This window comes from Hyperolius riggenbachi, chromosome 12, assembly GCF_040937935.1.
Source record: "Hyperolius riggenbachi isolate aHypRig1 chromosome 12, aHypRig1.pri, whole genome shotgun sequence".
Lineage (NCBI taxonomy): Eukaryota > Metazoa > Chordata > Amphibia > Anura > Hyperoliidae > Hyperolius > Hyperolius riggenbachi.
In genome coordinates this window covers 217,898,044-217,914,240 of record NC_090657.1, presented here as the reverse complement: position 1 = coordinate 217,914,240, position 16,197 = coordinate 217,898,044, and the positions used below count along the sequence as shown (strand labels likewise).

General features: G+C 46.9%; 1 protein-coding gene across 2 annotated transcripts in view; it reads right to left on the bottom strand.

Annotated features, from left to right (window-relative positions):
- Nucleotides 1-703: 703 nt before the first annotated feature.
- LOC137542581 (bMERB domain-containing protein 1-like) overlaps nucleotides 704-16,197 on the bottom strand; it is a 42,720-nt gene continuing 27,226 nt past the window's right edge. For both annotated transcript variants that reach the window (XM_068264610.1, XM_068264611.1), the window contains 4 exons: nucleotides 13,499-13,572; nucleotides 11,360-11,474; nucleotides 5,628-5,701; nucleotides 704-1,106 (listed from right to left, as the gene is read on the bottom strand). In XM_068264610.1, the coding sequence (XP_068120711.1) occupies nucleotides 982-1,106; nucleotides 5,628-5,701; nucleotides 11,360-11,474; nucleotides 13,499-13,572 (388 nt within the window). In that variant the 3' untranslated portion in view covers nucleotides 704-981. The remainder of the gene's footprint in view (nucleotides 1,107-5,627; nucleotides 5,702-11,359; nucleotides 11,475-13,498; nucleotides 13,573-16,197) is intronic.

Here is a 16,197-nt window from a genome sequence, read left to right as displayed (position 1 = left end):
AAAAAGTCAGATACTCACCTAAGGAGAGGGAAGGCTCGGTCCTAATGAGCCTTCCCTCTCCTCTCCCGGTGCCCTCGGTGCTGCGCTGGCTCCCCCGTTCGCGTCCGCCGCCGCAGGGACTTCGGAGGTCTTCGGGAGCACTCGGGCTTCCGAAGACGGGCCGCTCCATACTACGTACGCGCGAGCGCGTCATAGAGGGCGCTCGCGCATGCGTAGTATGGAGCGGCCGCGTCATCGGGAGCCCGAGTGCTCCCGAAGGCTTCCGAAAGCTCCCTTCGGCATGCGGAAGTGGCAGTATTTGACCGAACTGGTCGAATACTGCCACGGGGGATCCTGCGCGGCACCGGGAGAGGAGGGGGAAGGCTCATTAGGACCGAGCCTTCCCTCTCCTTAGGTGAGTATCTGACTTTTTCTTTTTTTTACCGGTAAACATTCACTTTAAAAAACTGCACGCGGGGGGGAAAATCAGAAAACGCCTGCAGTTTGAACAAGCCCTCATATGGAATTACAGTCATAAAACACTTTCCTGGCAGTAAATGGCTTCTGAGAGCAGGAAAAGAGATTTTAAAAGGGGTCAATAATTCATAGATTGTTGGTTCTGGCATACTCAATGTAATATTAAAAACTAAAAAAAAAATATTTAAAAACAAAAAAAAAAACTGGGAGATATCTAAAAAAGCCATTTTTAGTAGGATAGATACAATTGTTTACCGCATCAGTTTATTTTCACCCCGTGTTTTCTTTAATAATAATGATTAGTGAGTGGACACAGAGTAACCTCCTTCGTCATCTCGGCAACAATCGAGAAATCGTGCAGCTTCCAACTCCTCCCCTTTCGCAAGCATTGTGATACATGTAAGTAAAGGCAGAAGCATGGCCCCCAGCAGGGCGGTGACCGTTCATGTCCAATGGCCAATCAGAGTAAGGCTTTACTGGGCGGCCGTGCTGAGGCTTTGGGGGTCAGTACCATTGAGATTTGTGTTACATGATGGAGCAGGTAAATCCGCAGCATTCCTTCACCAGCGTCAGGCCGGTCTTTGTCACGTACGGGTTGTTGGTCTGTTGCGCTCGTGAAGTCACTGGCGTGGCCTTTTCTTTCCTGTGGACTAAAAAGTTAAAAAGTCATGTTAAAATTTGGCCCAAACCAGGGCAATTAGGATAAAATTAAGCAAGGGTAGCCATGCTTATCCTGCTGGGACGGGGATTTTTTTTTGGGGGGGGCGGTGTTCAATATACTGTACATTCTATTATTAACCCTCTTCACTGAAAACACACTCACAGCAAGCTGGAACTTATTGGCAATAAATGTATGTACATTGACCACTCGCCTTCCATTAGGCAGGATTTTAGGGCCATCTCTTCAAGGACCTCTAGGCACAGAAACAATTTTTTCCCCTCGGCTGTCAACCTCTTGAACTCCCCACCACCCTCTGTTCAGGTGCATGGTCAACTCAGCTATCTATGGAAGCATTTTGCTTCACAAAATGAACGACCGACAAGTGTGAATGGATTCTATTTATAAAATAGGACCCACTGACTGTCAGTTTTCCAATGTGCCAAAATGGACCACAAAAATGTACGTTCTATGCCATAGTGGGATCCAGGCCGCTTGTCCATTGCGCCGCTGTAAATCTCTGCCTTTCTTTCTTGCTTGCTATACAATCCTGACTGAACAGCATAGCCGTCCTCGCTGAACACTGCGTACAGAACGTATCTATTTCCATAAATAACTTTTCCGCCACAAAGAGAGATTAATAGAACGGCGCCTTTCTCTGTGCGGAAGATTACTGAGAGAAAAAAAGGCGGGAGCCTTTCAGAGATTATACAGCCAGGAACAAAAAGGTGGCTGGAATCTACGATAGAGTAACCCATGACTAATTCATCTGCTTCATCTAGACCTCACAGCTTCCTCCATCTGCTTCTGCCCAACCGCTCAGCGCAAGGCCACGGATATCACACCGCTGCCCGGGGGCCACATGTGTGCCTTTTTAATACTTATGTATTTATTATATATACTTATGTGTTATATTCTATAAATAATATTCGTTCTAAACAAGAATGATAAGGCTGTAACTGGTTATGAGTCCACGGCAGGGCAGTCTCTAGGCTATATTGAACCCAGAGCAAGAGTGTAAAAAGTGCCCCCCTGTGGACTCAAGAAAGTTATTTGCGATGCAGTATTTAATCCCCAGTATAGGTAGCCAGATATAATTGCCTCCATACTGGTAGCCAGGTATAGGTGCCCCCTGTATAGGTAGCCAGCCATAGGTACCCCCGAATAGGTAACCAGGCACAGGCATACATTTGAAATCAGCGCTGGGAGATTTGGGCGCAGGATACAGCCGGTATATGGCTGATCCTGCTTCTGTACACGTCCCGGCCGTGTTAATTTCTATTCCCCCTCCAGGCCACCATGGATAGTGGGGGAATGAAATAATTCAGCTTCCAGCGATTGCTGGAGGCCGAATTGTGTTTTAAAAGCAACTTCAGGTCCGTCTTCTGACGGCGCCGACGTTACTCCCTGAGCGTGCTATAGCTGTAATTCCTATTACAGTCTATGGTGGCGCCGACTGCGCCCAAATCTGCCTGCACTGAAAAGCACTGCTCCCAGGCATAGGTGCCCCTAGTATAGGTAGCCAGCCATAGGTGCACCTTGTATTGGTACCAGGCATAGGTCCCCCCAGTATAGGTAACCAGGCATAGGTGCCCCCAGTATAGGTAACCAGGCATAGGTGCCCCCAGTATAGGTAGCCAGGTATAGGTGCCCTCAATATAGGTAGCCAGGCATAGGTGCCCCCAGTATAGGTAGCCAGCCATAGGTGCACCTTGTATTGGTACCAGGCATAGGTGCCCCCAGTATAGGTAACCAAGCATAGGTGCCCCCAGTATAGGTAACCAGGCATAGGTGCCCCAAGTATAGGTAACCAGGCATAGGTGCCCCAAGTATAGGTAGCCAGGTATAGGTGCCCTCAATATAGGTAGCCAGGCATAGGTGCCCCCAGTATAGGTAGCCAGGCATAGGTGCTCCCAGTATAGGTAACCAGGCATAGGTGCTCCCAGTATAGGTAGCCAGGTACAGATGCCCTCAATATAGGTTAGCTAGGCATAGGTGCCCCCAGTATAGGTACCAGGCAGAGGTGCCCCCAGTATAGGTACCAGGCATAGGTGCCCCCAGTATAGGTAGCCAGGTACAGATGCCCTCAATATAGGTTAGCCAGGCATAGGTGCCCCCAGTATAGGTAGCCAGGCATAGGTGCCCCCAGTATAGGTTAGCCAGGCATAGGCGCCCCCAGTATAGGTTAGCCAGGCATAGGTGCCCCCAGTATAGGTTAGCCAGGCATAGGTGCCCCCAGTATAGGTTAGCCAGGCATAGGTGCCCCCAGTATAGGTTAGCCAGGCATAGGTGCCCCCAGTATAGGTTAGCCAGGCATAGGTGCTCCCAGTATAGGTTAGCCAGGTATAGGTGCCCCAGTATAGGTTAGCCAGGCATTGGTGCCCCCAGTATAGGTTAGCCAGGGTTTATGGCTTATAGTATTATAGGAAGAGGATCAGTAGAACAGCCAGGCAATGTGCATTATTTAAAAGGAAATAAACATGTCAGCCTCTCACCTTGGGTTCCCCTCAAGGGCTGTTTTCCACAAAGTAACACCAAACATTACTTTCTATTTATACTACTAAGACTACAGGTTTACGGCGTGATTTCAGTGGGGGGTGGGGGGGGGGTTGTTTCTACAAGAGAAAAAAAAACAGGGAAAATATTTTGAACTACCGAATCGCATACCAGCGTGATTCCTATGCAATTAACCTCGAATTAGCTTTCGCTAATTTGCGCCAATTGTTTGGGCACTGCCATAGGTCGCAATGAGAAGTACGGGTATAGCAGTGCTCAGTGACTAATTTGAAAAAATAAAAAAAAAGTTAATTCAGCCGCCGGCAATAGCAGGTGCCTAAATTACGTATTCCCTCGACAACTTGGACAAGTCTTACGTGCATGAATAAAATGTATGCTTACCTTTGTGGTTTGTCTTTAAAGGGGCACTATGGTGAAAAAGTTTAAAATTTAAAGGGCTTGATTCACAAAGCAGTGCTAACCTACTTAGCACGTCTAAAGTCTTTAGATGTGCTAACCAGGGTGCTAAGTAAGTTAGCACCGGATTTCTCAATCAGATCGCGCGCTAACTTTGCAAGCGCAAAGTTTTACGCGCGCAAAGTCTTATGCGCGCTAAGTCCCATAGGCTTTAATGGGCACTTCGCGCGGAGCGCCCTGCGCTCTGTGCAGTGCGCTCTGTGCAGTGCGCGCATAAAGTTTTACGTAAAGTTTTATGCGCGAAAACTCGTTTAGACGTGCTAAGGGGGTTTTCACAGGCGTGCTAACAGTTAGCACTGCTTTGTGAATCAAGCCCAAAATGTGCAAACACAAACACATAAGTACGTTTTTTTTCCAGAGTAAAATGATCCATAAATTACTTTTCTCCTATGTTGCTGTCACTTACAGCAGGTAGTAGAAATCTGACAGAAGCGACAGGTTTTGGACTAGTCCAACTCTTTATAGGGGATTCTCAGGGATTTATTTATTTTCAAGAGCACTTAGTGAATGGCAGTTGCTCTGTCCAACTGCCAAAAAACTGTGTAGCGAGCAGGGAAGCGGGCCAGCATCATTGTTTAAATCCTTTTTAGGGAATATCTTTATAAAGAATAAAAGCCTTGCTGAGAATCTCCTATGAAGTGATGGATTACTCCAAAACCTGTTGCTTCTGTCAGATTTCTACTACCTACTGTAAGTGACAGCAACATAGGAGAAAAGTAATTTATGACTCAGGACTTATTTGTATATGTTCGCACATATTACATTTTACAATTTTTCAACATAGAGCCCCTTTAAGGAGATGAGAGCTACATACTACTAGATATAATTTTGGTTATTAGATATGTAGGGCACCTCCAACAGAGTACTTAGATTAGCCTTACCCATTCAGGGTCTTAGATTATGAACACTTGCGTTCCCAGTTAACCCAATGAGTGCCACCGACCAGAGCCTGCCCAGTGGACCTGGAATACTGAGCAGGGACGGTTATTTACCCGTACGCCTGAATGGTGGCTGCAGATTATTGCCACCCATCCTTGTGAGTATAATACTTTAACCTACCCAATTGTTACCATACTGCACCATTGGGCTCCTCCTGGTCTCTCTCATCTAGATACTTGGAGGCGATTACAACCAGCAAGAATCAACACCAGTCCTTTGTCACGTGAAAGATCACTTTGGGGAAACATTTATGCCCAGTGTGTATGTAGCTATAGGCAGACTTACATTGGATTCCTCAGGGGTAGGACTTCTGCAAAGACAATTCAGGAGCTCCTACGCAGGAACGGCCATTGGCTTATTATCACACCTGCCACTGACTCTCCTCCCCCCTCTTCCATTAGATATATGAGATATTAGATATATGAGGTTATGGGGATAAACGTTCTCTTGACATTCCACAATTGTTATAAAATGTATTCATCAATATGCAAGACATTTTGTAATTCAGGGTTATTAAAAATGATATTTAATAGATGGTTGTAATCCAAGACTGTCCACAGCAAGTATTATTTTAGTCACATGATCAGTAGGTGGGGCTCACCTGCCTTCTTCAGGAAACTCTTGGAAAGCTTTTTCTGTAGAAATTCTGCCATTTCTTTGTCCTCCTCTCGCTCCCTGAAGGGAAAAAACACAACACAGAATTAGCCATAGTTACAACAAGAGCGGAAAAGTGGAGTGCTGTAAAGAGGAAACACAGGAGGAGATCAACACAGAAGAAATCAGAGAGTGCAGTTTCATCCAACCGTGGAACCTGAACAGAAAGTGCAGTCTATTTATCACATGGGTAATATATATTTCTCATCCGAGATGGGCCGAACGGTTCGCCGGCGAACGGTTCCAGGCGAACTTTGGGGGTTCGCGTTCGCCTGCATCAGGCGAACTTTTGCGGAAGTTTGATTCGCCCCATAATGCTGTATTGAGCAAAATGTTTAGCCTCCATTTCACTGTCAGCAGACATGTTATTGTCAAACACACTGTTTTCAGTGCTAGAGATAGATAAGAAATGCATCTGATGATCTATCTGATGCGTTTTTAGAACATTTTTTACCAGGATAGAATTCCAATAGATTTCAGTTTGAAATCTATTGGAATTCGATCTGATCAGGGCCGGATTTCTGGGAAGGTCACAGAGGCCAAGGCCTAGGGCGATAAAAATCAGCAGGGCGCAGAACTTGGAGAGATAAGAGGTCATATGTCAAAGTAAATCACCTCTCCTGCTTTGCTCTGGTCTGCCTGAATTCCAGAGATCCCTGCATCTCTCTTACTTGTGCAAAGTGTGTTATGGCAGTCAGCATCTGCTGTTACCTGTATGATGAGAGGGGACAAACAATCTGCTGTGAGAAGAAAAATATATGGTCTCAAGTAGCAGAACTCTTGAGTTCCGATTAGTTTTTTTCATGCAGCACGCATTTACTGCTTGGAATTAGCAGCTCTCCCCCTCCCTGACTTATGTTAGTTTATTACTAGTAGGTCAGTGCTGTTAAAGACCTCAGATCTGTCAAATTTATGGGGTTTTTTTTCTCCTAGAGAATGACAACAACATTCTTTGTGCTACAGTTTAACTCTTTCCTGGCATTTTTTGCCAGCAAAGTACTGATGTGTTGACCATCAGTGAAAGCAGGATGTTTTGAAACAGAATGACAACTGTGTTACATTTATTTACATTTACAAAACAATCAATGCATCGCCTGCTGACTGTATATATAGCTGTGTGCCTAACATCTTGTATACAGTAACAAAGTCTGAAGACGGCTCTCACTGTTTTTCTTTTGGTTAGCCAATAAAAAGTGTTATTCTGTTACAAAACTTCCTGCTGACTGATTTTAAGATCTGTCTTAAGTGCTAAATTGTCACTGTGTAACGTACACCTGAGCTTATGCTAGGTACACACAATGCAATTTTCTGACAGATTTACTGTCACATCGACTATTTCTAACATGTCCGATATGCTTTCCAATCAATTTTCTGAATGTTTTTTCATAGAAGTGAACAGCAAATTGATCGAAAAATTGAAATTAGATCAGACATGATGGAAATAATCGACCTGACAGTAAATCTGTCAGAAAATTGCATCATGTGTACCATCTGTCTCGTTTGTGGCTCTGACTGCAGCTAGTCGCACAGAGGACAAAGAAGCAGCGCTGTCCACTGGGGCTCCTTGTGATTTTGCACTCCTGTATGCAGGTGCACAGGAGCCGAGGGAGTGTTATGGGAATGTGTACTTGACAAGTGCTGCTGAGTGCTCATACATGAGCATCATTTCTGAAGTATGCAAGCCCAGAACACTATCGCCTGCTGTGCATGCAGACAGGAGCACAAAATTACATGGAGTGGACAGAGCATGCACTGCTTCTTTGTTGAACAGGGCAAAACAGAGGGGGGCGTTCAAACTAGTCAGAGTTGGACAGAATGGGGGGGGGGGGGCGGTTGGTGACAGCCGGCCTAGGGCACTGGAAAGTACAAATCCGGCCCTGGATCTGATGGCATTTTTTTGCCATCAGATTTCCATTAAGGCCAATGCAAACTGATAAGCAATCTCATCAGATCGACCTAAATTTTCCACCCAGCCAGTTCGATGGAAATCGATTGGCCAACCGATTTGCAAACGATCAATCGATCGATCGGGATCGATCGGTCAGCCAGAAAATCGGCTGAGTGTATGGGCCCCTTAAGATTGGTCAGAACTAGCCAGAGTCATACACAGATAATCAAGCAATAATAACAGTAGTAACAGTAGTAATAATAATTCCTAGTCTTGTGTGAAATCCCTGGTTTCCTCCCAGATCAAAACACACCGGAACTATCTAAGGTCTGAGCGCTAACACGAAGTATTCACGACAGCAGACAATTTGCAAGTGAAGCCGAGAGGCTTAAGAAGCGGAGGAGACCCCCAAGGCACGCCCACCAGCCTCAGCTAATCAGGAGCGGCGAGCGTGCCCTCTGACGTCAGCCGACCAGCTGGTCAGCTGACGCGCCTCCTCCTTTCATAAAGATCCTGACGGTGAGCACGCGCACGCGCTAATGTACCCTTGAGCACAGAAGAGACACGCGTCCTCGGCGTACTAGACGCCTGGGATGCGGAAAAATCAGCAGGCAGGGACCCAGCAATGACCGCGGTGGACCCACCGTCCACCGCAGCCGACATGCGATTACTCCCCACACCCGTCCTCGGCGTGCTAGATGCCCGAGGCGCAGGGAGACTGGCAGGCAGAGAACCAGAAGCAGCTGCGGTGGTACTGCTATCCACCGCAGCTGACATGTCACTATTCATTACACAAATAAAATATTGTCACCATACATTATACTAGAGATATAAATTTTAACGTTGCAATAACCAGGACAAATGGCCAAATAAAATGTGTGGGTTTCAACTACGGTACCATGTATTAATTGAAAACTATAATGGCTGAAAACTGAGAAATAATGCATTTTTTCATTTTTATTTTTCTTATTATTCCCATTATAATGCATTTAGATTTAAATAATTCTTAGCATAATGTACCACCCAAAGAAAGCCTAATTGGTGGTGGAAAAAACAAGGCATAGATAATTTTGTTGTGATAAGTAGTGATAAAGTTACTGGGGAATGAAAGGGAGGAGCGCTTAAATCTGAACATTTCTCTTGTGCATAAGGTGAAAAAAACCCTGAAATGGTTAAGTGACTTACCTACAAAGGGTGGGTCAGGCAAAACTAAGCCACAGACAGATTTACTGGCAAGTGACATCGACTTTCGTGGAATTAGAGATACTTCATCTGGTTGTCTGCTATAACTCAGTTTGTAGGTAGGAGCACCAGTTCATTTTATAGATTTATATTACTTTATTGAATTTCTCCTTGGCACCTTCTATACATATAATAACCATGCTCAGTGGCATAGCTAGAAACCTCTGGTCCCCGATGCGGAATCTGGATGTGGGCCCCCCCCCTCCTCCCGGCAACAACAGCCCCCCCCCCCCCCCCTCGCAACACCTGAAGCACACACATATCCAAATCCCCATAGCTGTGCATGGCATGGCTATATCAATTCCACTGTCCAGCAGCATGGCTGCCACGTTCAATTTGCAAACATACGCAGCACCCAGGGGAAATAGGGCAATTAGTAGCAAGATGCCAGTCTGAAGGAAAATAATCGTTATGTGCGCAGCATTCACCCGATAATAATTATTATGTGCGCAGCATTTTACTAGAAAATCGTTATGTGCGCAGCATTCACCAGAAAATAATAGTTATGTGGGCAGCATTCACCAGATAATTATGTGCGCAGCATTCACCAGAAAATTGTTAGGTGCGTAGCATTCACCAGAAAATTGTTATGTGCGTAGCATTCACCAGAAAATAATCGTTATGTGCGCAGCATTCACCAGAAAATAAACACAATGTGAGAGCATTCACCAGAAAAAAAACGCAATGTGGGAGCTTTCACCAGAAAATAAACACAATGTGGGAGCTTTCACCAGAAAATAAACGCAATGTGGGGGAATTCACCAGAAAATAAACACAATGTGGGGGAATTCACCAGAAAAAAAACACAATGTGGGGGCATTCACCAGAAAATAAACGCAATGTGGGGGCATTCACCAGAAAATAAACGCAATGTGGGGGCATTCACCAGAAAATAATCGTTATGTGGGGACAGTCACCAGAAAATAATCATTATGTGGGGGAAGTCACCAGAAAATAATCGTTATGTGGGGAGCAGTCACCAGAAAATAATCGTTATGTGGGGGAAGTCACCAGAAAATAATCGTTATGTGGGGAGCAGTCACCAGAAAATAATAGTTATGTGGGGAGCAGTCACCAGAAAATAATCGCTATGTGGGGACAGTCACCAGAAAATAATCGCTATGTGGGGGCAGTCACCAGAAAATAATCGTTATGTGGGGGCAGTCACCAGAAAATAATCGTTATGTGGGGGAAGTCACCAGAAAATAATCGTTATGTGGGGATCAGTCACCAGAAAATAATCGTTATGTGGGGACAGTCACCAGAAAATAATCGTTATGTGGGGACAGTCACCAGAAAATAATCGTTATGTGGGGAGCAGTCACCAGAAAATAATCGTTATGTGGGGGCAGTCACCAGAAAATAATCGTTATGTGGGGGCAGTCACCAGAAAATAATTGTTATGCGGGGAGCAGTCACCAGAAAATAAACCTGTACAAATAAAAAAAATTCACTCACCTGGCCAGCCTCTGACATGAGCTCCCCGACGTGCAACCAGCCTGCCTCGTGCAGCTCCTCCAGCGACGATCCTGCAGCCGAGAAGCCAGTTTCTCCCTCCCTGACAGGCAGAGTGCAGGGCTACGGCAAGATGGCGCCCGCAGCCCTGTACTGGAGACACAAATAGTCTCTAGTGCAGGGCTTCGGCAGCCATCTTGCCGTAGCCCTGCTCTGCCTCCGGGAGAAACTGGCTGCTCCACTGCAGCATCCTGCTATGCCTCCGGGAGCCAGATTTCAACACCTAGGGGGTCCAGGCCCCCGGGCCCCTCCCTTGCCTCTTTAGGAGGCGGGCCCGGTTGCCACGGCGACCCCTGCGACCGCGGGCCCTACGCCCATGACCATGCTTTATACATTGATTGTCATGGGATGCACCTTTCATCAAATATTTACTTGTAAAACAAATTAAATAATCACATAAAATTATATAATCACATAAAAAAAATGTAAACTACAAATGAAAATAATAAAATTGACATAAAGCCACAACAGGCTCTTTTTAACCATTTGCGTACCAGGAGTCTTTGGCTCCTTAAGACCAGAGACTGCTGGTACCAAAAAACGGCTATTACTGACACGTTGTCGCACGGACTCGCCTCTCTCGGCGTTCACACTGCTCACCCGTCGCTGCAGGTCCCTCAGTCTGCCATCGCAGATCGGTGGTAGCGGCGGGCCTGTGCGAGTGCGGTAATTTAAATCTACACTCTGGCAGGAATAAGCAGCCACAAACAGGGCGTAGATTTAAATTTCCACGATCCGGAAGCGATTAAAGTAGTTTCTACAAGCTTGTGGCAGGCAATACAGAGGAAGTGAACCTCCCATCCTCTTCCTTCCTGTGGAAGGCACAACCCACTCCACAAACCCGCCCCTGAGGAGCCCTGCTTTCAAAGAATAAATGTCTGTCCTCATTTCCATACAGTATGGACTTGAATATTAATGTTTAATACGGATTTAGCCCCTAAACAGGTGTCTTTTTCATTTGAAATGTTAGTATTTTTTCATTTTAACTCACAATTAAAGTAAAATATGACAAGGAAGATATCGGATCCGCTTACCGTAACCTCTCAAATTCCACGTCATCTACTAAGAAATCTCGGGTCTCCACCAGTTTGCTGATGCGTTGGAGGATGGCCTCTTCCTGCTGCCGCTCTGCCTGTGTCTTCTCGCTCTCTGGAACAGTAAGGGTCTCATCACAAGACATGCAAATAGCCCATCCGAATGACCTATGCCCATTAGAGGGTCAGCCCACTCGGAACCAATGTTTCAGGATTTGGTGGAGGTTGAACAGTGAAAGTTACCCTGAAATATTCTTGGTCATAGACATTGAGCAGATGATAGTGAAGTGTATAACCAGAGGTACATTTAATTTGTATGCAAGTCATAATTATTTGCGTCTCATTGACCATCCCTAGTCACCGATGAAGTTCTGAAGAGGTGTACATATTAGTATGCCGCCGGTGAGCTAGGCCAGTGTTTCTCAACATTTTATTGGAATGTACCCCTTTTAAAACCATGTACTCATCAAGTACCCCCTGGCATAGTAAACATTATCACAAGTACCCCTTAAATATATATTTAATCATAGTACATAATTGGTTCGAAACAATTTCCAAGCATTTACTATTGCTTTTAGTTAGCTAAAATACTAATTTGGTGTTGTTTATATGGGATTCATCATTTTCTAAAACTCTAAATGTGTTATTCTTGGTTAAGTATATCAAGCCTGAGTACCCCCTAGAACCATCAGGAGTACCCCCTGGGGTACGCGTACCACATGTTGAGAACCTAGGAGCTAGGCGGAGGGTGAGCCAAATGGCGGCTGTCCATGGTTCCGCTCAAGACCCCGACAGCGGTAAATACTATTTCCCCTGTGAGTCATAACAACTCAGAGGGGAAAGTCATTCAGGGTCCGTTGATTTACCCTTACCCACCTTGCACACTGTAGCATTACTACTAGAGTGGCACCTAGGTTCGGTGCTGAGTGCCGTGCACTGAAACCACCGGCTTCGCCGAAGAGATGTAAGAAGACTGGATGGGTCACCTTGCCAGATTCCACCTAGAACTGTAATATCGCTTTTAGGTGGATGGTAACTATAAGGGCCCATTGAGCAGTAAAATCACTGTACAATCTCGTGATTTCTGACAATCGCGATCGCGCTTTTATAAGCACTGTATCACAATCAAAATGCTGCAGGCAACACGTTTTGCGATTGCCTTCAATCACGAAACGCCTGCGATAGGCGGCAATCTTGGCAGTGAGATTAATGCCATAGGGTTCATAAGTGCTATCGCTTCAGCAATTCGCGGTAGTCCTCCTAGTGTGAATGTGCCCTAAGAGCCAGTTTCCACTGAGTAAGACCCAAGCCAGCAATTGCAGGTATGGGCGTTTGCATCCAAATCGCGTGGCCGTGCCACAGCTATAAGGATTGGGGCGCATGCTGCAGGAAACGTCAGGACACCAAGTGCAATTCAGACGGCAAACCATTGAAGTTATAGGCAAGGTCAGTGGCATAGCAATAAGGGATTGCGGAGGTTACGACTGCACCGGAGCCCTTGGGCCAGAGGGGCCCTCCCTCAGTCGCAGTATTATTGGTCCTATGCCGGTAATAATCACTTCTGTAGATGCTGTGAATAGTAGTAATAATTAACAAGCTGTTCCCCATCCCCTTCTTGCACCTCTGACACTGTGGTTGTCCTTGGCAGGATTTGGTGTGCCGTATCAATTGTTCTGTATAGAGTGCTTGAGCGCAAGACGCTATGAAGGAGGAGCCAGGGGAGTGAACTTGCTTCTGCCGAAATTACGCGCTGGCAGAAGCAGTGAAGAACGGACATACTGCGTCCGGGTTAGAGGTCAGGAGAGTCGTCCATACACCGGCATCTATTGGGAGAAGACCGGCGACTGACGGCAGGGAACAAGAGAGGCGGTAAGTATCTAGTTTCCCCTCCCTAGCCACCGCACCTTTCTTTTTTTCAGTTGTGGGTGGCATCCTGACAGATGCACAGCTGAAACCAGTTGCATCTAATAAGGCATCATCACATCACTACGCACTAAACGCTTATGAATATATGTAGCCTTATCATCACCCTCTCCATCCAATGGATGCTAGTTACCATGGCTACCCATGATGCCATGATAAATAGCTTCTCCCCTCTGGAATATACTTTACTAGCAATCTGCCATCGTTCTTGCTTACCTGGTTTGGAGACCAGTTTCTGCAGGTCCTTCTTCAGTCTCGTGATTTCCTCACACAGGTGAAAGTCGTCCATCCTGCGCACATTCACAAAACACACAATAATGAGACAGCCTGAAGGGGGCGCTGCCCAGCAACATGGCCAATAAGATGTAAAGCATTACAGCTTCTGTGATCACACAATGCAAAAAATTAAAAAATACACTTACCTGGGGCTTCCTCCAGCCTTCTGCATCCATCCTGTGCCCTTGCTGCAGCTCCGGTGGCTCCTGGTCCTCTCCGGTGCAGATGCCGACCTCGCCAGGCTGGCCTCTTCCGCGTTCCAGTATGTGGCTCACTGGTCGCGCTGACGTCATCCGTACTGTACTGTGCAGGCGTAGAACTACTGCTCCTGAGCAGCACAGTCCGGATTATGTCAGTGCGACTCTGAGAGCTGCTAGCGCAGGCGCAGTGGGGATCTTGCGCCGGAGGGGACCCTGGACTCAGCCCCGGATTTACCTCACAGGAGCCAATAGGCACAGATCTTCTGGCACCCTAGACTTCACCCTCCATGTACCTACAAACCCCCTCCGAACTGCACCACAAGTGTGCTGGCTGTCCCAGCTGTCAGTTCTTCCTTACTTCCCTTGCCTAGCATAGGCAGCTACGGGTGTCACTTAGTATTAGGTAGCCAGAGGTTCTCTCAGTATTAAGTAGCTAGAGGTGACCCAAAGTGTTAGGTAGCTAGAGGTTTCCCCAGTTGAAGGTAGATCTCATCAGTGGAATGCTGAGAGTCAGGAGAGTAGCCCCTCATTTACACTCGGATTGGGCCTCTGCACATGGACAGAAGAGAGGGAAGCACTCAGGGAGGGGAGTGGGCCGCCTTTCAATCATCAGGCGCCTGTAGGCGCGGGCCTACAGTGCCTTAAGGTGAATTTGGCCCTGCCCGGACCACCATCTGTGAGTGGAGCTGTGGTGAGGGCACAGGATGGCTGGCAGGGGCTGGAGGAAGCCCCAGGTAAGTGGATTTTTGTATTTTTTATAGTGCTCAGATGTGTCCTTTAAACTGCAGTGTTCTCCAACCCTGTCCTCAAGGCCCACCAACAGGGCATGTTTTGTGGAAATCCACACAGGTAGTTAATCAGCTCTGCTGAGACACTAATTACCTCACCTGTGCATGTTTGTGGTTTTCTGCAAAACATGCACTGTTGGTGGGCCTTGAGGACAGGGTTGGGGAGCTCTGCTTTAAAGCACACCTGAAGCGAGAGGGATACGGAGGCTGACATATTTATTTCATTTCCTACAATGCACATTGCCTGCCCGCCCTCCTGGGAATCAGGAATTTTGGGCACCTGGGGCTAATGGACTATTTGGGCGCCCGGAAAGGTGCTAATGCAAAATATCGGCTATTGGGTGCCAAAGAACAAAAGTGAGCGCCGGGCTCTTCCAACCGAAATTTTTCGTTTAGAAAATAAGTGTTGCGATAAATATAGTTTTGAAATTCATTTTGAGAATTGTAATATGGTAAATTATCATTTTGAACTTTATTATCTATGAAATGTACCGCTTTTTGTATGAACGTTATTTGCAGTGGAGAAAGGAGGTTTTAGGGTTAGGCATAAAGAAGGGGGGGGGGGGGATTCTTGGGGTTAGGTACCACCAGGGGGGGTCTTAAGGGGCTCATACACTTACCGATTTTCCCGCCGATATTTAGTCGATTCGATCACTGTGATCGAATCGGCTGTGAAATCGTCACGCAAACGCTGACCGAACTATCGATTTCCGTCCGAAATCGATCGTTCCTGACGACTCCCGTTGTTCCGTCCATGCAGAAGATTTCCCTCGATCACCGGCGGGTCAGGAGTGCGTCGATAGCCGGCGCTAGCGGCAATATGTTACCTGCTCCGGCTGGCGCGTGTCCCCGCTCTCTCCACTGTCTCTTCTCTGCTGGGTTCCGGACCGGCTGGCTACTTCCTGTCCTGGCAGGAAGTTTAAACAGTAGAGCACCCTCTACTGTTTAAACTTCCCCGGACATGAAGTGAGGCCAGCCGGTCCGGAACCCAGCGGAGAAGAGACAGCGGAGGAGACCGGAGGACTCACGCCAGCCAGATCAGGTAATGTATAGCTGGCGGGCGGCGGCGGAGGCAGCTCCACAGATTGTGATCGGTTTCATGCTGAAATCGATTCACAATCTGTCATAAAGGCAGCCATACGATCCCTCTCTGATTAGATTCGATCAGAGAGGGATCTATCTGTTGGTCGACCTGATGGCAAATCGACCAGTGTATGGCAGCCTTTAGGGTTACGCACCACCGGGAGTGCTACATAGCGTGCGCTGCTAACTCACGTGCGCTCCTTTGTATGTCCCGGCCTCTCCATGAATCCCACCCTGAGCCCCATTGGGTCCTTAAGCTTTTTAGGACGTAATCCCTGCACTTTGATTGGCCTGATAGGTTGCCTGTCAAGTGACCATCCGTGTGCGGAGCAGAATTTTTTGGTACAGTTTGTGGAAGAAGACACTTGGTCTGATACCTGGAAGGAAGGTTTGCTGATCAGAGCTTGGTACATTGTCTGGATAACCGTGGCATTCACATATGATATATCACACTGGCAGGATCAGTACTGTGTCTCTAAAATGTGACAACAGTGGCGTCCTAAGCGGGGTGCAGGCGGCATCAAGCATCACCATGGAAGGGGGGGGGGGGGCCTGGGGAGAAGCAATC